Source organism: Tachyglossus aculeatus, chromosome 3 (genome assembly GCF_015852505.1).
Source record: "Tachyglossus aculeatus isolate mTacAcu1 chromosome 3, mTacAcu1.pri, whole genome shotgun sequence".
NCBI lineage: Eukaryota > Metazoa > Chordata > Mammalia > Monotremata > Tachyglossidae > Tachyglossus > Tachyglossus aculeatus.
In genome coordinates, this window is record NC_052068.1 from 63185499 (window position 1) to 63212452 (window position 26954).

Sequence of the window (26954 nt, forward strand, 5' to 3'; positions counted from 1 at the left end):
AATAAATATACAGACAGATAGATAGATAGATAGATAGATAGATAATCAACACCTTCTCCTCCTCTAGGAAGTTTCTAATAAATAGTAGAATGATTGAAACTGGGTTTTTAAACATTCCTCAGGCATAAATTGTTACAGGGTCCATGGATAAGGGATTTTTTGCAAGCCTGAAGAACAGGATGAATAAGAAACCTAAAATTATTTTGCTCAGGGTCCAAGTTCAGTCTTAGAAAATAAAATCGTTTAGAACAAGGCTTTCTAGAAGAAGCCTGATGGATAGAGACCTCCTGGGTTTCCTTTCCCTATTTCATTCTTTTTTTCCCCATCTTTTTCCTGCACAGGGTGAGCCGGGGACTCCAGGAACAAAGGTATTGATGCTGAGAGAATATTTCTGGCTGCTTCATTTTTCAGTGGTGTTGTTTTACTCCTGGCCTTTTCAGAGAGCTCCTGGGGCCAAGAACAAGCTCGGAAAAGCACCAGGAGAGGTTCCGTGTTAAACCTGTTGGGTATTTGTGAGCCGTAAATATCTTCCCTTTGCCCTTGTCTGGGCCTTTGCTGAGTTGCAACTACAATTTTACATGACACTTAATTGCCTCTTAATCCTGAGGAATCCTCTCCGTGGTCAAGAAACTCTTGTTTCTCCCTCCCTCCCCCTTCCACCACTTTCCTACTCTCTCCGTTTCTCACTCTCACTCCCATTCTCTCTTAGTTCTGAGGAACCCTCTCCCTTTAGTCAAGAAACTCTTGTTTTTCTCTCTGCCCACCCTTCTCTCCCTTTCTCCCATTCTCTTGGTCTCTCTCTCCCTATCTCTCCCTCTCAGTCCCTTTCTCTCTGTGTCTCTGTCTCCCCTCCCTCCCTCTTTCTTCCTTCCCTTCCTCTCTCCTTCCTTCTTTCTCCATCCTCCCTCCCTCTCCCTCCTTCCCTCTCTTTCCTCCTTCCCTTCCTCTTCCCTTGCCGCTCTCTCACCTCTCTCTCCCTACAAATTCTTGTTTCTCCCTCCCTCCCCCTTCCACCACTTTCCTACTCTCTCCGTCTCTCGCTCTCACTCCCATTCTCTCTTAGTTCTGAGGAACCCTCTCTCTTTAGTAAAGAAACTCTTGTTTTTCTCTCCACCCACCCTTCACTCCCTTTCTCCCATTCTCTTGGTCTCTCTCTCCCTATCTCTCCCTCTCACTCCCTCTCTCTCTGTCTCTGTCTCCCCTCCCTCCCTCTTTCTTCCTTCCCTTCCTCGCTCCTTCCTTGTTTCTCCATCCTCCCTCCCTCTCCCTCCTTCCCCCTTTCTTCCTTCCCTTTCTCGCTCCTTCCTTCTTTCTCCATCCTCCCTCCCTCTCCCTCCTTCCCTCTCTTTCCTCCTTCCCTTCTTCACTCTTTCCTTCCCGCTCCCTCACCCCTCTCTCCCTATAGTTTCTAGATTGGAGTTAGATCCATGGTGCTTTGGCTATTAGTGAGCATCTCTGCTTTCCTCTAGAGAGTATGGAAAATAACCTTGGATGTTAGGGCTGGTGACTTCCAGGGGTCTGGAACCTGGTTCCAGAAGGGAAAAAGAAATCCAGACCAGAGGAAATGCTCTGCCCTCAGTTCTGGAGAACAAGTTTGGGAGAGTCACGGTTAACTGCCCCGACATCCCAACCTGGTGAACCACAAGGCGAGCCTGACCCATACCAAGAGGCCATCTTGGAGGAAACCACGGTGGGATGGGGGGCGGTTCGGGGTGGAGTGCCCAGGAGGCTAGCTCGCCCAGCTCTCTTGTGGCAAGGCTGCTCTTGCATTCTGGTCTGCCCAAGCCTCCACTAGAACACAAGAGTACACAAGCCAGTTTGTTCCCACCTGAAGGGCCGGAGCTAGGGCTGCCAGCTCCTGCCCTGAAAAGGAGCCTGGGAGGAGTGCCCCTCCCTTCTTCTCTCTGACCAGTCTCTTCCAAAGCTTTGACTGTGACAGATGTCAGGGAGGCCCCCAAGTTGACCAATCTTTACTCATAGATGCTCTTTAAATCACCTCCAGAGAGTGTTCAAGCCACCCACCCTCGGTTTGGGCTCCTGGAAAGAAGTTATTTGAATTTCTGTGCCCCTTGGTTTGAGTTGTCCTCACTTTTCTGGCTTTCAAATGGATCCCTATCTCTCCACCTCCCTCCCCTTCCCCTCCTGCCTCTTCCCCTCTTCTCTTCTGGTGACTGACAGCTGCCTCTTCTTCCCTACAAGGGAGATCCCGGCACGGCGGGCATGGCGGGGCCCCCAGGTTTGCCAGGGAAAAGGGGCCAGAGGGTAGGATATGGATCCTGAGTGTGTTTGTTCAGATGTGGCTCCCGTGGATGGCTTTGGCCTGCCCCCTCATTGCCATCTTCCACTGCTCTCCTCTGCCTGTCTGCCTGCCATGGGGTTTGCCTGCTTCTGCAGCCCCCCTCCCCGCCCCCACCCACTGTGCTTTGCGGGTGAGCATGTGAGTGAGCAAGGGGAGGCGGAAGCTGACATTAGAGATGTTTTCATACCTTGGGATTAGCATTACCTGGCTTCCTCAAAAGCTATTTATTGCCGGGGCTGGAAGCAGAGTGCGGAAGGAAATGATGTGTCCTCCTGTGAGCTCACGAGCCCTCCTGTCCCCGGCTCCTCTCCACGTCCCCAGTTACATTTCAATTAATCAATCAGTCTAGTAAGCAATGGTATTTATTGAGCGCTTACTATGTGGAGAGCAACGTGCTAGGTGCTTAGGAGAATGCGGAACAATTTCCAAGCCCTGTTTAAGGCCGGAGTTCGGATCTAATCGATCAATCATGTTTAATGAGTACTTACTGTGTGCAGAGCCCTCCGCTGAGTACATGGGAGAGAACAAGCAGTGTGGCTCAGTGGAAAGAGCCCAGGCTTTGGAGTCAGAGGTCATGGGTTCAAATCTCAGCTCTGCCACTTGTCAGCTGTGTGACTTTGGGCAAGTCACTTCACTTCTCTGTGCCTCAGTTACCTCATCTGCAAAATGGGAATTAAGACTGTGAGCCCCCCGTGGGACAACCTGATCACCTTGTAACCTCCCCAGTGCTTAGAACAGTGCTTTTCACATAGTAAGCACTTAATAAATGCCATCATTATTATTATTAACAACATAACAGAGACATGGTTTCTGTCCAAAATGAGCTTACAGTCTATAGGGGGTCCAGGGCTTTTCTATTTAGGTTGGGAAGAGTGGTGAATGATGGCGGGGCTGGGGGGGGGGGGGGGGCGGGGGGGGAGTGGCCAGGAAGGAAGGGATAGGGGATAGGTGACCAAGCAACCAACTTGTACTTCCCAAGCGCTTAGTACAGTGCTCTGCACACAGTAAGTGCTCAATAAATATGATTGAATGAATGAACGAATGGTCAGTCAGTCAATTGCATTTATTGAGCACTTACTGTGGGCAGACCACTGAACTAAGCTCTTGAGAGAGTACAGAATAACAGTAGATATTTTCCCGGCCCACAGTCAACTTGCAGCATTCATAAGCTCCATGCTGCTCCTCTTTCTCTCTCCTTTCCCAGCCTTTGGGCTGCTTCACCAGAAGGGAAAATATTGGAAAACTCCCATCATCTATTTGCCTTCTGGTTAGCAGTTTCACATAGCGATTTTCTGGGGTAGAAGGTTCCAACTACTCTATTGGCTCAGACGAGTTAGGGAAGATCTGGGGGTCCCATTTAGCCGAAGACTCTGGGAAAGGAGGAGTTACTCTTTCGGTTGAAGCCCCGCTCCCCTAGCACCTCGAGAATTTGTTGATGTAGACTGTCCCAAGATGACACACCTGGTTCTTGGGTCCAGAAGAGAAAGCAGTTCCTTCTTGAAGGGTGAATTTCCCATCTGGCCTGAGCTCGAGACAAAAGTCAGGGTCAGGATACCCCTCTCCAAGCTGCTGGCATCATAGTAGCCCCAGGATGCAGCTGGAGTTGGCCAGTAGCAGGACCTAAGGGACTAGGGGATTGAATACTGGCCTGCAAGACCAAATATCTGAGTTCCACTCGTGACTTTGCAAAAGATGCTCTCTTTCTTGGTTCAGCCTCTAAGGAGCAGAGAGAGCATCTTTCCAGGAAAAGATACATGGAAATGGTGAAGCGGTACTGATTGGAATCAACTCTGGATTGAAATTGTCAGACGCAGCCTGGGTCTGGGTGACAGCCAATACCCCCCAATCATTACTGAAATGGCCAGCCCACCCCGCTGTCCACCTCCTGATGTTCGGGGGGAGCTCGGGAGATCTGGGTGAGCCAGTCAATCAGTCAGCCGATCATTTGTAATTATTGAAATCTTATCATGTACAGAGCACTGTACTAAATGCTTGAGCCAGGGACCTCACAGAATGCAGCAATTTGGGAGGAGCAGGCAGCATGCAGGTGATGTTGCTCAGTGGAAAGAGCCCGGGCTTTGGAGTCAGAGGTCATGGGTTCAAATCCCAGCTCCGCCACTTGTCAGCTGTGTGACTTTGGGCAAGTCCCTTCACTTCTCTGGGCCTCAGTTACCTCATCTGTAAAATGGGGATTAAGACTGTGAGCCCCCCGTAGGACAACCTGATCACTTTGTAACCTCCCCAGCGCTTAGAATAGTGCTTTGCCATAGTAAGCGCTTAATAAATGCTATTTTTTAAAAAAGATGATTGGTCCAGGGCCCATTTGCAGGGTTGCTGCATGCTCTTTCTCTACCCTGCTACTCTGTGAGAAACACAGTGCTAGTCCATCAAATGATAAAAGATGAAGACCTGTGATTTTTGCCTGCTTTTTGCATATAATTTGCACGTACCTGCCTAGACTGCAAATCTATGGTCACATAGTTTTTAAAGTATAATTTAACCGCTGCTAACTCGGGGTAGTCATTTTTTGATTGACTTTCTCTTCTGTTCTTTTTGACCTCGGCATCCCTCTCCACCTGACCTAGATTTCCTAGCTGGTTTAGGATCACCAGAATCAGGGGAGAATCAATCAATCAATCAGTCATATTTATTGAGCACTTACTGTGTGCAGAGCACTGTACTAAGTGCTTGGGAAGTACAAGTTGGCAACATATAGAGACGGTCCCTACCCAACAATGGGCTCACAGTCTAGAAGGGGAGAAACCCAGAAATAGAAGATGGGTGAGGAGATTAGGGAGCAGGAAATCTCTGCTAGACCACTGGCTGGAAGCTCCTGCATCAGGGCTCAGTTTCTGAGCTAGGAAAACTCCTCAACTGTAGGCAGGACAGCCAACTTGGGCACCACTCTGGACCCATCAGTAGTAGTAATAAAATGTATTAAGTGCTTAATGCGTGCAGAGCATTGTGTTAAATGCTGGGAGAGAATACTGAGGTGGCAATTAGATGTGGTCCCTATCCTTCAGGGGACTCACAATCTAAAATCTATCAATTGATCAATCAGTGCTTTTTCTTGGGTACTTACCGCATGCCAAGATCTGAAATAAGTATTCATTCAATTAATTCAACCATATTTATTGAGCATTTACTGTGTGCAGAGCACTGTACTAAGCGCTTGGAAAGTACAATTCATCACTTGGATTAAGTCTCCGGTCCCGTCCCACTACATTCATTCATTCATTCATTCATTCAATCGTATTTATTGAGCGCTTACTGTGTGCAGAGCACTGTACTAAGCGCTTGGAAAGTACAATTCAGCACTTGAATTAAGTCTCTGGTCCCGTCCCACTACATTCATTCATTCATTCATTCATTCATTCAATCGTATTCATTGAGCACTTACTGTGTGCAGAGCACTGTACTAAGCACCTGGGAAGTACAAGTTGGCAACATACATCTGCCTGGCCCCGGGTTGCCCCAAAAATAATTTCCTGGTCCCAGAAGAGGAGGTTGATGAGTGAGTGGTTATCTTAGACTATTTCCCAGAGAACAAGACCAGGAAGCATGAATGTCAGGGAAATGGTTTTCCTTCCTCTGTAGGGGCATAGTCGTTGTCGGAGAAGAGCTCAACACTTGGAGATTTTGTGGCCTGGTGGAGAGAGAACAAGCCTGGGGGTCAGAGGACCTGGGTTCTAATCCTGACTGCTGTGTGGCTTTGGGCAGGTCACTTAACTTCTCTGTGCCTTAGTTTCCTCAGCTGCAAAGTGGGAATTCCCTACCTGTTCTCCCTCCTACTTTGACTGTGAGTCCCATGTGAAAAGCAGCATTGCCTAATGGATAGAGCATGGATAGGGATAGACCCTGAGAGTCAGAAGGACCTGGCTCTAATCCCAGCTCCACCACATGTCTGCTGTATGACTTTGGGCAGTCCCTTTACCTCTCTGGGCCTCAGTTACCTCATCTGGAAAATGGGGATTGAAACTATAATCCCCAGATGGAACAGGGACTATGTCCAACCTGATTATCTTGTATCTACTCCAGTGCTTAGCACTCTACCTGCCACATAGTAAATGCTTAACAAATACCATTTAATTTTTTTTAAAAAAAGGGACTGTCTCAGACCTGATTTACTTGTATGTACCCCAGTGCTTAGAACAGTGCTTGGCACATAGAAAGCGCTTAACAAATGCCATCATCATCATCATCACTTTAAAAATACCATTAAAAAAGGGGGGATGGGACTGTCTTGGACCTGATTGCCTTGTATCTACCCCAATGCTTAGAACAGTGCTTGATATGTAGCAAGTGCTTAACAAATACCATTAAAAATAGGTCAGGGGAAAGACTGCCTCAGATCTGATCAACATCTACCCCAATGCTTAGGACAGTGCTTGACCCATAGTTAGAGCTTAACAGATACCATTTAAAAAAATCCATCCTCAGAAAATAGCAAAGGAGCCTACAGAGCTGACCAGATGGCAGAAAGCTCGTTCCACTCTCTTCTGTTCCCTCCAATGTCTGCAGTCTTCCCTGCTCTCCCAGCAGATGTTTCTCATCTGACTTAAAGTCACTTAAAGAACTGTATCTTGGGTATGTGAGTGTGAAGATTTGGGTGAGGAGCAGGACTAGGGAAAGATAGGAATCCCCCTAGATTCTATGCTTGTTGTGGGCAGGTAATGTGTTTCTTATATTGGTGTACTGTATTCCCTCGAGAGCTCAGTACATGCTCTGCACATGGTAAGCGCTCAATAAATGTGATTGAATCAATGAATGAATAAATGAGATTGATTGAGTGATACAAAAGGTCTGCCAGGAGTAAGCGAGCACCATTACTTCCCCAAGCAGGGGACAAGACCTACTCGGAGGGATGTTAGCTCCAGAAAAGTTTTGGCATAACAATATAGTAATAATAATAATAACAGTAGTTGTGGTCTTTGTTAAGTGCTTACTATGTGTCAAGCACTGTTCTGTCTGTCTCTTCCTTCTAGATTGTGAGCCCGTTGTTGGGTAGGGACCGTCTCTATACGTTGACAACCTGTACTTCCCAAGTGCTTAATACAGTGCTCTGCACACAGTAAGCGCTCAAAAAATACGGTTGAATGAATGTTCTAAGTGCTGGGGTAGATACAAGATAATCAAGTCAGACACAACCCCTGACCCACCAGGGGCTCACAGCCTACCTTTCCCCCTCTAGAGTATAAGCTCCTTGTGGGCAGAGAGCTTGCCTGCCAACTCTGTTACATTGTACTCTCCCAAGCACTCAATAAATACCATTGATTGATTCTAGAGAGGCTAAAGGGATTTGTTCAAGAGACCTTCCTAGGATGGATTCTGTTGGCCAGCATCTTTCCCACACCCTTGTTCATTAGCTGACTGTGTGGTTCAGTGGAAAAAGCCCGGGCTTTGGAGTCAGAGGTCATGAGTTCAAATCCCTGCTCTGCCAATTGTCAGCTGTGTGACTTTGGGCAAGTCATTTAACTGCTCTGTGCCTCAGTTACCTCATATGGAAAATGGGGATTAAGTCTGTGTGCCCCACATGGGACAGATTAATAATAATAATAATAATGACATTTATTAAGTGCTTACTATGTACAAAGCACTGTTCTAAGCACTAGGGAGGTTACAAGGTGATCAGGTTGTACCACGGGGGGCTCACCTCACAGTCTTAATCCCCATTTTACAGATGAGGTAACTGAGGCACAGAGAAGTGAAGTGACTTGCCCAAAGTCACACAGCTGACATTTGGTGGAGCCGGGATTCAAACCCATGAATTCTGACTCCAAAGCCTGTGCTCTTTCCACTGAGCCACGCTGCTTCTCCCAACCTGATACAACTTGATTACCTTGTATCTACCCCAGCGCTTAGAACAAGTGCTTTGCACATAGTAAGCGCCTAATAAATGCCATCATTATTATTATTATTTTTTGAAGTCACATCTCCTCCAAGAGGCCCTCCCCAATTAACCCCTCTTTTCCCTGGCTCCCTTCCCCTTCCGCATCATCTGTGCATTTGGATCTGTGACCTTGGGCATTTGATCTTTGTCACACCCTCAACCCCAAAGCACTTATGTACAAATCTTAAAACTATCTATTAAAATGTTTCTTTATATTAAGATCTGTCTCTCCCTCAAGACTGTAAGCTCATTGTGGGCAGGGAACTTGTCTGCCAACTTGGTTGGATGGTACTCTCCTAAGTGCTTAGCATGGTGCTTTGCACATAGTAAGCACTCAATAAATGTCATTGATGGTGATGTCTTTTCTCTGCAAGTTTGCTAGGGTGGATAGCCCACTCCAAAGTCCTTGCTTTTTGAGCACTGTGAAAATAGTGCCATGTGGTACTTGCTATGTATCTGCCCAAGCACAGAGGCTGCATAGAGGCCAAATTAGCAGCGCATGGAGGTTGGACTGTGCAGAGTCCCAAAAGACAAATGAAGGAAAAATGGGAAGGCATTTTTGTTCGCAGGATGAGTCGGATTTTAAAGCCAGCAGCTGAAAATGAGAAGGCAAGGAGACACCCAAAAATTGTATGCAGTGTTCCAGTTTTGAGTCCAAACTCCTAAACCAGGAGAGAGTCTGGGAGGGGTCCGGCAGCCTTCTGCTAAGACCCCATGGTCCCCGACCCTTACTAGAAGTCTGTATTTCTCCAACAGGGTGAAAAAGGAAGCTCTGGCCTCCCTGGACTTCCTGGATACGTGGGGCAGAAGGTGTGTAACCATTTACGTGTTCCCCCTTGGAATCCACCCCAGGGCATGTACCTCTCTGTGGGCACACAGGTCAAGTGTCTATTGGGGTATTCTCCCTGGGCACAGGATCGGCGGAAGAGGCTTTCCTGGAGGGTGAAGGGGGTGGAGGGAATGGTAATGGGAGGGGGTGGCCAGAATCTCTGGAAAATGGAAGTTCTGGGTTGTGAGTGATGGTTTAAAGCCTGAACTTGAGCAAACTAAGAGCAAGGTAAGTACCTGTGCCAAGTAAAAAATCGGTTGTTTGGGTCCAAACCTTCAGCAGAGCGTCTGGTTCCCTCGGGAAACTCCCCCACTGCCTCCTCCTCCTCTGCCTCCAGCTCCTGGATGGTTGACTCTGTTTTGTCCACAGGGAGAGAAAGGAGATGCTGGCAACGCCATTGGATTAGGCCAAAGGGAACCCGGCCCCCCAGGCTTACCCGGCCCTCCGGGACCAAAGGTCCGTGACCCCGGGGATCTGGTGGGCAGGCTGCGGGAAGCGATTGGGTTCTAGACTGTGAGCCTCACTTCTAGACTGTGAGCCCACTGTTGGGTAGGGACCGTCTCTATATGTTGCCAATTTATACTTCCCAAGCGCTTAGTACAGTGCTCTGCACACAGTAAGCACTCAATAAATACGATTGAATGAATGAATGATAGGGTTGGGAACCAAACCCTTCATTTCCCTTCATTCTGCTCCAACTTCTTTTCCTGGGGTAGTAGGAATAGTAGGAATAATTGATTTTAGGCTCCTATGCTGTGCAAAGCATTGTACTAGACACTGTGAGATAATTAGACACGGTCCCTGGCCCTGAAGGAAATCACAATCTGAGAATAAGGTTAAGAGGGTTGGCAGTGGATATATTAAGGAAAGGTTAAATAATTTAAAAACAGAAAAATAATGTGTAAAGGCAAGAACAAGTGTAAATACCATAGGCGCTCTACAGGGTGTTTGTGATCCCAGGGACTGTTTCCCTTTTTCCCCTGCACCCTATCCCCAGTGGGGACTCCCATTTTTAAATTATTTTCTGAGGAGCCCGGATCCCTCAAAGACTCCAATCCCCCAAACTGGCGAGCCAGGTTTTCTGGGATATTAGGACACTGGTATGAGTGATGGCAGAAGTAGGAAAGGGAAGAGAGGAAGAGAGAGGGAAAGAGAGAGAGAAATAGAGATAGAGAGAATGATAGAAGCCTTATTTATAAGAGGGACCTCCAGTAACCATGGTGGGATCCGAGACCCCATTAGACTACCTAACCCCTGGCTAAGGAGTCCATTTAATCAGGCCCTCCTGGCCCATCATTCAATTATAAATGAGAGGGATGCTGTTGAGACCATTGCATCTTCTGTAACAATAGAGAAGCAGTGTGGGCTAGTGGAAAGAGCATGGGCCTGGGAAATCAGAGGACTTGGATTCTAATCCCGGCTTCACCACTTGTCTGCTGTGTGACCTTGGACAAGTCACTTGATTTCTCTGTGCCTCAGTTACCTCTTCTGTAAATGGGGATGAAGACTGCGGGCCCCACGTAGGACATGGATGCTGTCCAACCCAATTGCCTTGTATCTATGCCAGTGCTTAGTATAATGCCTGGCACGTAGCAAACGTTTAACAAATACCAATACAAAAATGGATAAAATTCCTTGAGAAGTTGCTGTTACTGAAGTCTATGCTTAGCACAGTGCATACTGTGCATGGTGGCCACTCAACAAGAACATAAACAACCTTTATTGGATCAAACCAAGGGCCCTTTTGGTTCATTCATTCATTCAATTGTATTTATTGAGCGCTTACTGTGTGCAGCGCACTGTACTAAGCACTTGGGTTCTGCATTCTGTCTTCATCAGAGGTGGCAAAAAGATGCTTGGAAGAATTATGGGATGGTGCTATCTTTGCCAACCAACTTCATGGTTAAATTTTTCTTTTATTGTTATTATTATTAATAATAATAATAATAATGGCATTAAGTACTTACTATGTGCAAAGCACTGTTCTAAGTGCTGGGGAGGTTACAAGGTGATCAGGTTGTCCCAAAGGGGCTCACAGTCTTAATCCCCATTTTATAGATGAGGTGACTAAAGCACAGAGAAGTTAAGTGAGTTCCCCAAAGTCACACAGCTGACAATTGGCGGAGCAGGGATTTGAACCCAAGACCTCTGACTCCAAAGCCTGTGCTCTTTCCACTGAGCCACGCTGCTTCCCCCTTTTAACAAGCCATTGTGGATGGTTTGGGAATCTCTATGAATCATTCACCTGGCTTAGTGGAAAGAGCAGGACCTGGGATTCAGAGGATCTGTGTTCTAATCCCAGATCTGCTGTGTGTCTGCTGTGTGATCTTGGGCAAGTCTCTTCACTTCTCTGTGCCTCAGTTACCTTATCTGTAAAATGGGAATCAATCCTACTCCCTCCTATTTAGACTGTGAGCCCCATGTGGGACAGGGACTGTATTCAACCTGATTATCTGGTATCTACCCCAGTGTTTAGAACAGTGCTTGGCACATAGCGCTTAACGAGTACCATAATTATTATTATCTCTGATTACCCCTCTCACAGATGTAGCTTTTATCTCTGGTCACCTATTGTGAATTTGGCACCCAGAGTTGTAGTATTTGTTAAACTCTTACTAAGAGAAGCAGCGTGGTTCAGTGGCAAGAGCCCGGGCTTTGGAGTCAGAGGTCATGGGTTCAAATTCTGGCTCTGCCAATTGTCAGTTGTGTGACTTTGGGCAAGTCACTTCACTTCTCTGTGCCTCAGTGACCTCATCTGTCAAATGGAGGTTAAAACTGTGAGCCCACCGTGGGACAACCTGATCACCTTGTAATCTCCCCAGTGCTTAGAACAGTGCTTTGCACATAGTAAGCGCTTAACAAATGCTATTATTATTATTATTATTATTATTATTATTATGTGTCAAGCCTGAGCAATTCTGCTTGGGTCCCACTCAGAGTCTTCTTGTATTTCTAGGGAGAAGCTGGCCAAATCGGCCAATCTGGAGCCCCAGGATTCCAGGGACAAAAGGTACAGAGGAATCGGGAGCTGAAAATATAAGTAGAAGTTCAGACACAGACCTAATGCCTAAGGGTAGAGCCTGGAACCTACCTTAGCAATCAATCAATGGTATTTATTGAACGCTTACTATGCAGACCCACGGAGTTGGTTGATACAGTGTTAGGCCTGTTGGCTTCTATCTTTGCTTGGTGACTCTTATTAGACTGGTGATTTGAGTTACTTGTGACATTTTATCATGTTTGTTACGATATTCAGTGAGCGCTTACCAAGGATCATGCATGAAACACTGGGGTGACTACCAGATAATCGGATACAGCCCTGGCCCAAAATCTGAGAAGGAGCATAGTCTAGTGGGAGTCCGAGGACCTGGATTCTAATCCCTGCTCTGGCAATTACCTGCTGTGGAACCTTGGACAATTCATTTCACTTCTCTGTGCCTCAGTTTCCTCATCTGTAAAATGTTGATTCAAAACCTGCCCTCCCTCCTACTTGGGCAGTGAGCCCTATGTGGGATAGGACAGAGTCCAACATGATTTATTTGTATATACCCCAGTGCTTAGAACACAATAATAATAATAATAATGGCATTTATTAATCACTTACTATGTGCAAAGCACTGTTCTAAGTGCTGTGGAAGTTACAGGGTGATCAGGCTGTCCCACAGGGGGTTCACAGTCTTAATCCCCATTTTACAGATGAGGTAACTGAGGCACAGAGAAGTTGAGTGACTTGCCCAAAGTCACACAGCTGACATTTGGCAGAGCTGGGATTTGAACCCATGACCTCCGACTCCAAAGCCCGCGCTCTTTCCACTGAGCCACGCTGCATTTAACAGCAGGGAAGTGTCATCATTAGGTAAGGAGAGCAGGTATCTCATCTCCATTTTGCAGTTGAGGAAACTGAAGTCCACAGAACTTAAGTGACTTGCCCAACATCATACAGCGTAATGAGAAGCAACATGACTCAGTGGAAAGAGCCCGGGCTTTGGAGTCAGAGGTCATGGGTTCTAATCCCAGCTCCGCCACTTGTCAGCTGGGTGACTTTGGGCAAGTCACTTCACTTCTCTGGGCCTCAGTTACCTCATCTGGAAAATGGGGATGAAGACTGTGAGCCCCACGCGAGACAACCTGATCGCCTTGTATCCTCCCCAGTGCTTAGAACAGTGCTCTGCACATAGCAAGTGCTTAACAAATGCTATTATTATTATTATTACAGCAATGATTTGGACTGTAAGCTAATTGTAGGCAGGGAACGTGTCCACCAACTCTGTTGAATTTTACTATCCCAAGCGCTTAGTACAGGGCTCTGCACATAGGAAGTGCTCAGTGCATACCATTGATGGTGATGATGATGATAATGATGATGATTTGGGTGATAAAGCCCTTACAGACACTCCCCTAGCAAAGCATAGGCTGGGTTGGGAAGGGGGTGGGTTTTGGTAAAATGTTTTTTCAGGTGTTGTCCTTCAGGGAATTTAGCATCTCTTCTAATCATCCACAACTTTCTCTCCTTTCTCCGGCCCAGGGGGAACCGGGAGCATCAGGGGAACAGGGGCCTCCTGGCCCAAAGGTGAGTGTCCACTCCCCCCTAATCAGGGCCTTCCTGCTCTAGATTGACACTTGAATCAATCAATAAATCATATTTATTGACGCTTACTGTGTGCAGAGAATAATAGGTACCTTTGGAAGAGCAGCCACAGGCTGCAACTGTTATAGCCAGCTTCACAACTCTGCCCTTGCTCTCTCCAAAGCCCCTGTGGCTCTTGTCTCTCTCATCCTCACACATAGTAAGCGCTCAATAAATACGATTGATGATGATGATCCTCAGAGCCAGCCCTAGGACCTCAGCATCCCCTCTGATTTTCCAGGTGGAGACTCTTGGCAGAGATTGATCACTCTGTAAAGGTCAGACCGGGCATTTGTGGGACAGGAAGGGAGTGAACCATGTCTGTAGGTGTAGAAAGAAAGAAGTTCTCCTTCATAGATCAAGATTAGGGGCTACCAGAGGGAGGGGTTTCAGGAGAGTCGACTAATCAGCGGTATTTAATGAGTCTTTACAGTGTACAGAGCACTGTATTAAGAGTTTAGGAGAGTACTACAGTTGGAAGACATGATCCCTGAATCCAAGGGGCTGATGAGCAATGTCTCCTGCATTGTCCTGTCCCCCATCCCTGGACTTCTGGAAATTCTTTCCCAAGATCCGCCCCCCCACCAGAGATAAAATCCAGCTCAGTCATCTCATGTGCAGCCAATTAGGGATTGATCATTCATTCATTCATATTTATTGAGCGCTTACTGTGTGCAGAGCACTGTACTAAGCACTTGGGAAGTACAAGTTGGTAACATATAGAGACGGTCCCTACCCAACAGCGGGCTCACAGTCTAGAAACAGGAGACAGACAACCAAACAAAACATATAAACAAAATAAAATAAATGGAATAAATATGTACAAGTAAAATAAATAGAGTAATAAATATGTATAAATATGTATAAATATATATATATATATATATATACATATATATATATATATACAGGTGCTGTGGGGAGGGGAAGGAGGTAAGGCAGGGGGAATGGGGAGTGGGAGGAGGGGGAGAGGAAGGAGGGGGCTCAGTCTGGGAAGGCCTAAGTTATCTTTTTAGACTGTGAGCCCACTGTTGGGTAGGGACTGTCTCTATATGTTGCCAACTTGTACTTCCCAAGTGCTTAGTACAGTGCTCTGCACACAGTAAGCACTCAATAAATACGATTGATTGATTGATTGATTGATCTTGACTCACTACCCTTCTCAAGCCATGGCAGCAGTGAGATTTCATCTCCTTAACATGCGAGTCACTCCTCTTGTTATTACCACACCCAGGTGGGATCATTTCCCACTGGAACACTCCAGCCTACCTGGGCATAAGCCAGGCCTGACTGGAGATCTAATGTGCTTTGCAGGGCTCCAAGGGAGATCCAGGCAAAGGAGAAATGGTGGATTACAATGGCAACATCAATGAAGCTCTCCAGGTGGGTATTCTCTCCTGTGGCCGTCGCCGCAACTTTTTTTCAGTCCTTATTCCCCACAGGGTATGGACTACGTCTCTGCTTCTCCATAAGCCAAGGACCTCCTCCTTGGGCCACGAGCCAGTGGGCATGAGAGTCCAGGAAGGAGAAGCGAGGGGGCTAGGGAGGGTACCCCTGCAGGAACTCAAAAGATTGACGAGACTTCTCTCCTTTGTGAAACCAATTGATCCAAGAGCCAGTCCAGCCCCTGGGTCAGCTAGGAACACCTTGACATTTTTATGCTTTTCGGGACCCCGTCTTCCATTAGAGATGGTCGACGAATGCCAATGTGGTTAGGGACCTGGGGGACAAGAAGGGGCATTACCCAGGCTAAGTGGAGTGAAAAGGAGTGGAATGGTGTTAATTGCAAGTTACTGGCCCTGTCCTAGAGAAGCGGCATGGCCTAGTGGAAAGAGAACAGGCCTGGGAGAGGTAGGACCTGAGTGCTAATTCGGCTCTGACAATAATAATAATAGTGGTACTTGTCTGCTGTGTGACCTTGGGTAAGTCACTTGAAGCAGCATGGCTCAGGGGAAAGAGCCCGGGCTTGGGAGTCAGAAGTTGTGGGTTCTAATTCCGGCTCCGCCACTCTCAGCTGTGTGACTTTGGGCAAGTCACTTAACCTCTCTGTACCTCAGTTACCTCATCTGGAAAATGGGGATTAAGACTGTGAGCCCCTTGTGGGACCACCTGATTACCTTGTATCTACCCAGCGCTTAGAACAGTGTTTGGCTTAACAAATACCAAAATTATTATTATTATTCTCTCTACCTAAGTTTCCTCATCTGTAAAATGGGGATTAAATCCTACTCCCTCTACTTAAACTGGGTGCCCCTTGTGGGACAGGGACTGTGTCCAACGTGAATATCTTGTATCTTCCCCCGTGCTTCGTACAGTGCTTGGCACAGAGCAAGTGCTTAAAGCACAAATACCATAATTATAAGTTATTATCAGCTGCCCAGAAACACATCACTCTGTAGTCCCACATTTAGCCTGTACCCCAACCCTTCTCCTATGTCAGCCTAATGCCTCCCACCTCCGCGGAGGCGGCTCCTTCAGCACATCACTGCTGGGTGTTTGGGATGGAATGATGGTTGATTTTGCACCCAACCTGACTTGGTGATTGTTGATTTTTCAGGAAATCCGCACCCTGGCCCTGATGGTGAGTCCATGCTCGTCATTGACCAGTTGCTTACCCCATTTAGGAAGACGTGCAAGAAAGTCAGGGGGCACACCCTGTTGGGTTAAATTCCTCTAGACGGGGGTGAAGGGAAGCAAACAGACGGTGTTGAGTTCCTGTAATTAACCAAGGTGGTGTGAACAGGAGTGTGGTCTGAATGTAAGACAGGGAGATTCATTGGTATTTATTGAGTGCTTACTGTGTGTAAAGCACTGTACTAAGCACTTAGGAGAATAAAATACAACAGAGTCGGTCGATATGTTCCCCGCCTATAACTAACAGGTGGATTTGTTAGCTATTGGTTAAACATCCATGCCTCAAGGACATGTGTTTTACCCACCAGGCACATTAGTGCCCCAAATAGAGAAGCAGCATGGCTCAGTGGAAAGATCCCGGGCTTTGGAGTCAGAGGTCATGGGTTCAAATTCTGGCTCTGCCAATTGTCAGCTGTGTGACTTTGGGCAAGTCACTTAACTTCTTTGGGCCTCAGTTCCCTCATCTGTAAAATGGGGATTAAGGTTGTGAGCCCCACATGGGGCAACCTGATCACCTTGTATCCCCCTTAGCGCTTAGAACAGTGCTTTGCACATAGTAAGTGCTTAACAAATACTATCATTATTATTATTAAATACACATCCTGTGCCCCAAGCACCTGCTCTTTACTGTCAATCAGTCATCATATTTATCAAGTGCTTACTGTGTACAGAGCACTGATTTAAGCACTTGGGAGAATGCAATAGAACAATATAGTAGACACATTCCCTGCCCACAACAAGTTTACAGTCGATGTATCTGATCAGATTCAGGAGTTCCCCAAGGATATGGTCTTCGAGGAGATACATTGGTGCCCTGAGCACCTGCTCTTTACTGTTAGTCAATCATATTTATCAAGCACTTACTGTGTGCAGAGCACTGTACTAAGTGCTTGGGAGAGTGCAATAGAACAATATAGCAGAGGTTAAAGGGCAGGTCTCCACCCCCGCCCCTCCATAAATGGCCCGAGACTGAGCCCCCTTTTTTCTCTCCTCCTCCCCATCCCCCCGCCCTACCTCCTTCCCCTTCCCACAACACCTGTATATATGTTTGTACAGATTTATTACTCCATTTATTTTACTTGTACATATTTACTATTCTATTTACTTTGTTAATAATGTGCATTTAGCTTCAATTCTATTTGTTCTGATGACTTGACACCTGTCCACATGCTTTGTTTTATTTTCTGCCTCCCCCTTCTAGACTGTGAGCCCGTTGTTGGGTAGGGACCATCTCTATATGTTGCCAACTTATACTTCCCAAGCGCTTAGTACAGTGCTCTGCACACAGTAAGCGCTCAATAAATGCAATTGAATGAATGAATGAACAATATAGCAGATACATTCCCTGCCCACAGTCAGTGTATCTGACAAGCGCTTAGTACAGTGCTCTGCACACAGTAAGCGCTCAATAAATATGATTGAATGAATGAATGAATGAATCACTGACTTTCCCTGTGGGTCTTGTAAAATTAACCTTGTCTGTGTAACAGGATGAGAAGAGTGCTTTCTGTTGTATAACCCAGGCTCTTTCCCCTAACACTGCAAATGCCAGCCTCTGAACCCGTTCAGCAGAACCACTCGCATAGCCTTAGTGGGGTTCCAAATTTCCTCTTTGAAATTTATGATTCTGAAAGGATCAGCTTGCACTAAAGTACAATTTGTCCTGGTACAATCCACCTTGAAGCGTAGAGCAAAAGGAAATAATAATCGGAAATTCCATATTCCTGACCAGATTTAGACTAGCTAGAAAGAACTCCCCAGAACGCAGCGTGAGCCCTCTCCTTATGGTAGGGTTTACCTTTTTATGTTGATTTATAGCTGGGGCCAGAGTGTAGCCAGCAAAAGTAGCTTTCCTGGCAAGTCCTGACCAGACCAGTTCCTCACAGTCCTTGGGACCATGTCCCCAGAATATAAAGCTCAGCCCAACACCCCTTCTAAACCCTCACCCCCGTCATCCCTGTCTCCATCTGTACCACCCTGATCCCATCCCCTATCAGCCAGTGATGTAGTGGTAAGTACCGTGGCCCTCCTTGGACCTTGTTCTTTCCTGTACTGAATTGTTTTTCCCCCTGCAAGTTTCCCAAGAACACTTTCTCCAAAATACCTCATGTTCCCGTGCTCCTTTGTTCCAACAAAGCCTCCTGACTTTCCTTAAGATGTCCACATGTTTTGTTTTGTTGTTTGTCTCCCCCTTCTAGACTGTGAGCCCGATGTTGGTTCGGGACCGTCCCTATAGAGAAGCACCGTGGCTCAGTGGAAAGAGCCCGGGCTTTGGAGTCAGAAGTCATGGGTTCATTCATTCATTCATTCACTCAATCATATTTATTGAGCACTTACTGTGTGCAGAGCACTGTACTAAGCGCTTGGGAAGTACAAGTTGGCAACATATAGAGACGGTCCCTACCCGACAGTGGGCTCACATTCTAGAAGGGGGAGACAGAGAACAAAACAAAACGTATTAACAAAATAAAATAAATAGAATATGTACAAGTAAAATAAATAGAATATGCACAAGTAAAATAAATAAATAGAGTAATAAATACGTACAAACATATATTCATATATACAGGTGCTGTGGGGAAGGGAAGGAGGTAAGGCGGGGGAGATGGAGAGGGGGAGGAGGGGAAGAGGAAGGAGGGGGCTCAGTCTGGGAAAGCCTCCTGGAGGAGGGAGGCCTCCAGGAGGGTTCAAATCCTGGCTCCACCAACTGTCAGCTGTGTGACTTTGTGCAAGTCACTTAAACTTCTCTGGACCTCGGTGACCTCATCTGTAAAATGGGAATTAAGACTGTGAGCCCCACGTGGGACAACCTGATCACCTTGTAGCCTCCCCAGTGCTTGGAACAGTGCTTTGCACATAGTAAGCGCTTAATAAATGCCATCATTATTATTATTGTTGTTATGTGTTGCCAACTTGTACTTTCCAAGCGCTTAGTACAGTGCTCTGCACACAGTAAATGCTCAATAAATACGATTGAATGAATGAATGAATCTTCTTGCTCCTAGGGGCCTCCTGGTCTCCCAGGGCAACCAGGACCACCTGGATCCCCAGGGACCCCTGGACAGAAGGTAAAACTTTTCTCTAATCATCGAAAGATCTCTCAGAACAAAATGACTTGAGTAAGCCCCCTTCTTCCTTCTCCTCCTCTTCTTTTTCCTTTTCCTGCTCCCCACCTCCACCCCACCCTTTCATAGACTGTAAGCCCTCCCTTTTCTCTAGTTTCCCCAGATTCCAGAGTCCTTGGATTTGGCCAATCTTTTGTCATTTCCCACAGGCCCTATAACTCTCCCCAAAGTAGAAATCCCTTGGTCATTAGGCAATCATTTTTTCTCCTTCTGGTATGCCTCTTGTGCTGCCCTGCTTCCCCTTAGAGTCTCACCCCTCCCATAATGCCCATCCCACTGGAGGACATAGTTGGCCCACCCATGGTAGTGCCCCAGTCTTTTGCTGTGAGTTGGTTTAATCTCAGGCAAACCTCCTGGGCCTACCATCTGCAGCATCCCCTGATCCCCGTAGGAGAAAATTTCCTGCGGTCAGAACAAACAGACTCATCCTCCATGGAAATTTTGGAAGGCATCACCTTCTCCTATCACAGTTGTTTCCAGGCTCCAGGAGGTCTCCACTCCTAATCCCTGGGGCAGGGTCTCCAGTTTCTTTCTTTGGGGTCAATTTTCCCATAATATTTAGCATGTGCTGACACATTCCCTACAAAGATACCAGGAAAGGGAATTTTAGAAAATGGTTTCTCTTTTGTGCTTTAGGGTGAAATCGGTTTGCCGGGACCTCCGGGGCATGATGGGGAAAAGGTAAGAAGGAAATCTCCTTTGCGTTCTCCTGGCTTTTAACAAACCAGAGACCATAGCTGGGCTGGGCATCAAGGGAGGGACCTTCACTGTGGGAAGCTGGGGTGAGGGGGCAGAAGGAAGGGTTTCTGGACCGGGATGGTATGTGAATTCCAGTTTCAGCCAAATAGATCCTAAATGGACCTCCGTGGTCCCAAATCATACACAGCTGAAGAAATTAATCAATCACTCATATTTATAGAGCCCTTACTGTGTGCAGAGCACTGTACTAAGTGCTTGAAAGAATACTTAAAACAGAGTTGGTCAATGCTCCCCTTCCCTTTCCTAACCCCAAGAAATCAGGAATCTGTTCCAGCCCTTGACTCTCTGAGCCAGGTCTAGTGAAGCTCACCTCTTGGAATGTCCCCCACACATCCAACTTCCTGGGGATCCTCCGGACTGATCCTTGAAAGGTCACAGCAACCTGAGCTAGACTGGATTCATCCTCCTACCCCATCCCAGGGTCCCCATTCCTTCTCTCCTCAGAGCTATTTTGTGACTTGACCAGGGTCACACAGCAGACAAGTAGTGGAGTAATAACAATAATTATAATGATGGTATTTGTTAAACGCTTACTATGTACAAAGCACTGTTCTAAGCGCTGGGGGGATACAAGGTGATCAGGTTGTCCCACGTGGGGCTCACAGTCTTAATCCCCATTTTACAGACGTCGTCTCTGTGCCTGTCCGTGAGTTCCAGGCAAATGAAGCTATTCTAGTTAAGGAGTCAAAATTGAGAGTGTCCCCAGTTATTACCATTCTGAGTCAGGTTCTGTTTCCCTGAGAAATATGTGAATTAGCCTGGAATGGGGAAGGAAGGTCCCATTATTCCACAAAAGGCAGGGATCGGACTCCAACCCCAGCTCGGTCTGGAGAGCTGGTCAGCCTGTTGGGGAGACCACCATGCTGGCAAAGCTTGCCCTGGGCTGGGAACCCACAGTTCGGCTTTTCCCTGCCAAACTTATTTAAATTTATTTATTTATTTATTTTACTTGTATATATCTATTCTATTCATTTTATTTTGTTAATATGTTTGGTTTTGTTCTCTGTCTCCCCCTTCTAGACTGTGAGCCCACTGTTGGGTAGGGACTGACTCTATATGTTGCCAACTTGGACTTCCCAAGCGCTTAGTCCGGTGCTCTGCACACAGTAAGCGCTCAATAAATATGATTGATTGATTGATTGATGATGATGGCATTAGAGAAGCAGCATGGCTCAGTGGAAAGAGCACAGGCTTGGGATCCAGAGGTCATGGGTTCTAATCCTGGCTCCACCCCTTGTCAGCTGTGTGACTTTGGGCAAGTCACTTAACTTCTCTGTGCCTCAGTTCCCTCATCTGTAAAATAGAGATTAAGACTGTGAGCCCCATGTGGGACAACCTGATCACCTTGTATTCCCCCCCAGCACTTAGAACAGTGCTTCGCACATAGTAAATGCTTAACAAATGCCATTATTATTATTATTATTTGTTAAGTGCTTACTATGTGCGTGCAAAGCACTGTTCTAAAGTGCTGGGGAGGATATAAGGTGATCAGGTTGTCCCACAGGGGGCTCAGAATCTTAATCTCCATTTTACAGATGAGGGACCTGAGGCACAGAGAATTTAAGTGACTTGTCCAAAGTCACACAACTGACAAGTGGCGGAGTTAGAATTAGAACCCATGACCTCTGGCTCCCAAACCTGTGCTCTTTCCACTGAACCATGCTGCTTCCCTACTTTAGGAGCAGTCTGACCTAGTGAAAAGAGCACAGGCCTTGGAGTCAGAGGGCTGAGCCTGGGTTCTAATCCCAGCTCCATCACCTGTCTGCTAGGTGACTTTGGGCAAGTCACTTCATTTTTCCATGCCTCAGTTAACCCATCTGTAAAATGGGGATTAAATCCTCCACTTTGGATTTAGACTGTGAGCCCCATGTGAGACAGGGACTGTGTGTCATCCAATTACCTTATATATACCCCCTCTCCATCCCCCCATCTTACCTCCTTCCCTTCCCCATAGCACCTGTATATATGTATATATGTTTGTACAGATTTATTACTCTATTTATTTATTTATTTATTTTACCTGTACATATCTATTCTATTTATTTTATTCTGTTAATATGTTTGGTTTTGTTCTCTGTCTCCCCCTTCTAGACTGAGAGCCCATGTTGGGTAGGGACTGTCTATATGTTGCCGACTTGTACTTCCCAAGCGCTTAGTACAGTGCTCTGCACACAGTAAGCGCTCAATAAATACGATTGATGATGATGATGATCTACCAGAGAGTTTAGTACAGTGCCTGGTTTATAGTAAATGCTTAACAAGTACCTTAAAAAAAAAATAGAAAAACAACCAACATTCACACACCATCCTGGTCCAGAAACCCTCCCTTCTCCCCCCTCACCCCAGCTTCCCACAGTGAAGGTCCCTCCCTTGATGCCCAGCTATGGTCTCTGGTTTGCTAAAACAAACTACCCCCATCTGGTTATCTTCACAATTTGTGGGACCCAAGACCTGTGGTAAAATGGATCATGTCTCTCCTAAAGTGGATCTAAACTTCTTTGTGCCACAGTTACCTTATCTGTAAAATGGGGATTAAGACTGTGAACCCCTCGTGGGATAACCTGATTACCTTGTGTCTACCCTAGCGCTTAGAACAGTACTTGGCACAGAATAACCACATAACAAATGATACCATTATTATTGTCATCATTATTATGTTTCCTCCTTTTATTGTTTTCCCAACTGGTTGAGCTAAAATGCTGATTGTCTTTTGTTCTAGGGACCTCGGGGCAAATCAGGAGAGGTGGGACCCCCTGGACCCCAAGGGCCTCCAGGAAAGGAAGGACCTCCAGGGATAAAAGGAGAAAATGGCCATCTGGGCAACCCGGGCGAGAAAGGGGAGGCAGGACAGGTTGGCTCACCGGTGAGTAATGGGAGAGGGCACGGTGGAGGTGCTTCGATGTGTGTTTCCAGCAGCGAGTCAATCATATTTATTGAGCGTTTATTGTGTGCAGAGCACTAAACTGAATGCTTGGGAGAATACAACAATAAACAGACACATTCCCTGCCCACAGGGAGCTTACAGCCTAGAGAGGGAGACACACATTAATATAAATAAATAAATTAAAGTTATGTAGGTAAGTGCACTTAGAGGGGAAACACTGTAGCCTGTCAAACTCCTACTGACCCCGAACACCAGATAGCAGAAACCAGAAACAGACACCTCTTCCATAATTCTCCATCACCTATTGCCTCCTTTCAATCAGTCGCTTAGTATTTTTGGAGTGTCAGTTGTGTGCAGTGCACTGTACTAAGCACTTGGGAGAAGGTTTGTACCTGAATGTTACAGTAAGTTATGACTATAGGAAGCAACGTGGCTTAGTGGCAAGTGGCTTGGGAATCAGAGGTTGTGGATTCTAGTCCCGGCTCCACCACTTGTCCGCTGTGTGACCTTGGGCAAGTCACTTCACTTCTCTGGGCCTCAGTTCCCTCATCTGTAAAATGGGGACTAAGACTGTGAGCCCCACGTGGGACAACCTGATTACCTGGTATCTACCCCAGAGCTTAGAACAGTGTTTGGCACATAGTAAGTGCTTAACAAATACTATCATTATTATTATTATTCTTAAAGTACTTAGGTGGTATTAAAGTGGCAGTTGAGGTATTATAAACTGGGGACATGAGCATTTAATTGGGGAAGGCTCCTGAAGCAGATGCTATTTCAGAAAGGCTTTTATAAATGGAAAAAGCCACAGTCTGTCAAATTTGAAGGGGAAGAGAATTCCAGGGAAGGGGACAGGTGTAAGAGGGAGTTTTTTGTTTATTTTTTTAAATGGCATTTCTTAAGCCCTTACTATGTGTCAAACACTGTTGTAATCACTTGGGAAAATATGAGTTAATCGGGTCAGACACAGTCCCTGTCCTACATGGGGCTTACAGCCTAAGTTTGGTGGAGGGAGAGATAAGAGTGAGGCACGGGTAATAGCTTGGCTTGAAAGGAACAAGAACTGTGAGGTGGGATTTAGTGGGCGAAGTGAGTGGATAAGTAGGAAGGAGAGAGTTGATTGAGTGCTTTGAAGCTGACCATTTGTAAGTCAATGGTCAGACTTTTCTGCTTGATTTGAGATTGTTGAAGAATAGGGAGATGTGTGCAGAGTGACATTTTAGAAAAATGAACCAGACAGCAAAGTATGGCCTGGAGAGACAAGAGGCAGAGAGGCCGGAGAGGAGGCAGGTGCAGGAATCAAGCCAGGATATAATGAGAACATGACCCAGGGTAGGGGGTCATTTGGGTGGAAAGAAAGGGGCAGATCCTGGAAACACTGAGGAAAAACAACCGACAGGATTTGGTGGCAGATTGACTATGGGGATTGAAGGAGAAGGAAGAGTCAAGGATAATACTGAGGTTCTGGGCTCAGAGACTGAGAGGATAGTGCTGTTCTCAACTGTGATGGGAAAGTTCAGTGCAGACAGTCTAATTTTTTCTTTTTATGGTATTTGTGAAGTGCTTACTATGTGTCAAGCACTGTTGTAAGCACTAGGGAAGATATAAGTGAATTAGGTTGGACACAGTCCCTTTCCTGCTTGGGGCTCACTGTCTAAATAGAAGGGAAAAGGTCATTTATGTCTGAGCTCACTAGTTTATAACCATATGAGAAGCAGCATGGCCTAGTAGAAAGAGCATGGACCCGAGAGTCAGGAGGACTTGGGTTCTAATCCCAGCTCCACTACTTGTTTGCTGTGTGACTTGGAGGAAGTTACTTTGCATCTCTGTGCATCAGTTATCTCATCTATAAAATGGGGATTAAGACTATGAACCCTCTGTGGGACACAGGCTGTGTCCAATCTGATTAGCCTATACCTGCCCCAGAGCTTTGTACAGTGTCTGGTGCACAGTAAGCGCTTAACAAATACCATTAAAAAAAATAATGATTCCCAGATCAGAAACAAAAGGAAATTTTCTTGTTCCATAAAACTAGGAACCAGATGCTAAAAAGTAGTCCTGGATTTTCTCATAACTTTCTGTATGAACTTCAGCATTTTATTCTACCCTGTGCCTCAATTTATTTAATTGTAAAGGTACCAGCTTTACATTGTGAATGTGAAGATTGGGATGGGCTCTTAGGGGAAGCAAGCAGGATAGAGCTTGGCAGTGGCAGGCAGGCTTCAAAGAGCTAATTATTTTAAAAACCTGGATTGGCTGTTATGAATGAGGCTGGAATTTCCCCAACCAAACAGCTGTGGGGAGGTGGTCTACAGTGACTTTACCCACAACTGTAATTTGTATCTGTAATTTATTGATTTATATTAACATCTGTCTCCCCCTCTAGACGGTAAGCTCACTATGGGAAAGGAACATGTCTATCGTTGTAGTGTACTCTCCCCAGCACTTTATGCAATGCTCTGCACACCTGTAAGCACTCAAATTTGATTGACAGACCGACAACTGTAGACTCCCGGGAGTGATTGTGCCCATTATCCCTCGGGCCTAACAACCCAGTGTTTCATTAACCAGAGGCCTTTGCTGCTTTGTAGGGGCTTGATGGTCCAACTGGAGAGAAAGGAGATCAAGGGATACCAGGACTTCCTGGATTGCCAGGCCCAATCGGCCTCCCGGGATTTACAGTAAGAGCATCTAACCAAGACTATGTATTCACCCCACTGTGGGCATTGTTCAGGCCAGGACTTGGGATACTGCTTTCTGGAGAAAGATCGCTAACTCTTTCCAGGTTTCAAGTTCTGATTCCAAAGCGAAGTCCGAGCAACAGGGAAGTGATTAAGAATGGAGTCTGGCTATGGACCACTGCTAAAACACAACATTTTCGGGGAGATGGGCCATTGCCAACTGCATTAATCAATCAATCGTATTTATTGAGTGCTTACTGTGTGCAGAGCACTATACTAAGCACTTGGAAAAGTACAATATAGAGTTGGTAGTGCTCTGCATGCAGTAAGCACTCAACGAATACGATTGACTGAATAGATATGTTCCCTACCCACTACGAGCTTACAGTCTAGAGGGAAGTTAAATGACTTGCCAGAGATATTAATTGAAAGAAATTTTGGTTGCCAGCTGATCTGCCTCTCCAATAACTGCTCTCTCTCTCCCCCCTCTAAAGGACTTCTGAAATTTGAGCTCACTGTTAAGAAAGTGGCCTATGATGTCGGGTGTTTGAGGCTGCTGAAATTTACCCAGGGGTGTTGTTGTGTTCACAGGGGGAGAAGGGAGAAGTTGGAGAGAAGGGAGATGCAGGAGCACCGGTAGGTTGCATCATGCTACATTTTTGTCGGTAACAGATTGTACAACAGGGACATCCACAGGTCTTGAGTTCCTTATCAGGGTCTGTATCCCTGCAGTGATGAGGAATCCATCCTCAAATCCCACAGTTGCCCTAAAACAAAGAGAAACTCATGATTCTTAGATCCAGACCTTCACGGCTTCTCTAGTGTGTTCAGAGTCACAGAAGCCATAGGATAAAAAGAAACTTCACCTGGCCATGATGGTTCTACCCTACCCACTCCTCAGCTCATTACATTTCAATCAATCAATCAATTAATTAATCAGTGGCCCTTTTCATGGCATTAGTTAAATGCTTACTATGTGCCATGTCTTCTCCTAAGCTCTGGGATCGATACAAGCTAATCAGGTTGGACGCAGTCTCTGTACAAATGAGCGAAGTGAAGTGACTTGCCCAAAGTCCCACAGCAGACAAGTAGCGGAGCCAGGATTAAAACCCAGGCCCGTGCTCTATCCGATAGGCCATGCTGATTCTCTAGTAAGCGCTTACCATGTGCAGAGCACTGTACTAAGTGCTTGAGAAAGTACAATGCCATAGAGCTAGTGGACCACA

General features: G+C 46.2%; 1 protein-coding gene across 1 annotated transcript in view; it reads left to right on the forward strand.

Annotated features, from left to right (window-relative positions):
- COL13A1 (collagen type XIII alpha 1 chain) overlaps nt 1-26954 on the forward strand; it is a 215184-nt gene that overhangs the window by 140759 nt on the left and 47471 nt on the right. The window contains exons 21-33 of the mRNA XM_038744032.1: nt 342-368; nt 2200-2262; nt 8946-8999; nt 9388-9474; nt 11975-12028; nt 13544-13588; nt 14960-15028; nt 16203-16226; nt 19285-19347; nt 20041-20085; nt 22883-23026; nt 25639-25728; nt 26320-26364. Of these exons, the coding sequence (XP_038599960.1) occupies nt 342-368; nt 2200-2262; nt 8946-8999; nt 9388-9474; nt 11975-12028; nt 13544-13588; nt 14960-15028; nt 16203-16226; nt 19285-19347; nt 20041-20085; nt 22883-23026; nt 25639-25728; nt 26320-26364 (810 nt within the window). The remainder of the gene's footprint in view (nt 1-341; nt 369-2199; nt 2263-8945; nt 9000-9387; nt 9475-11974; nt 12029-13543; nt 13589-14959; nt 15029-16202; nt 16227-19284; nt 19348-20040; nt 20086-22882; nt 23027-25638; nt 25729-26319; nt 26365-26954) is intronic.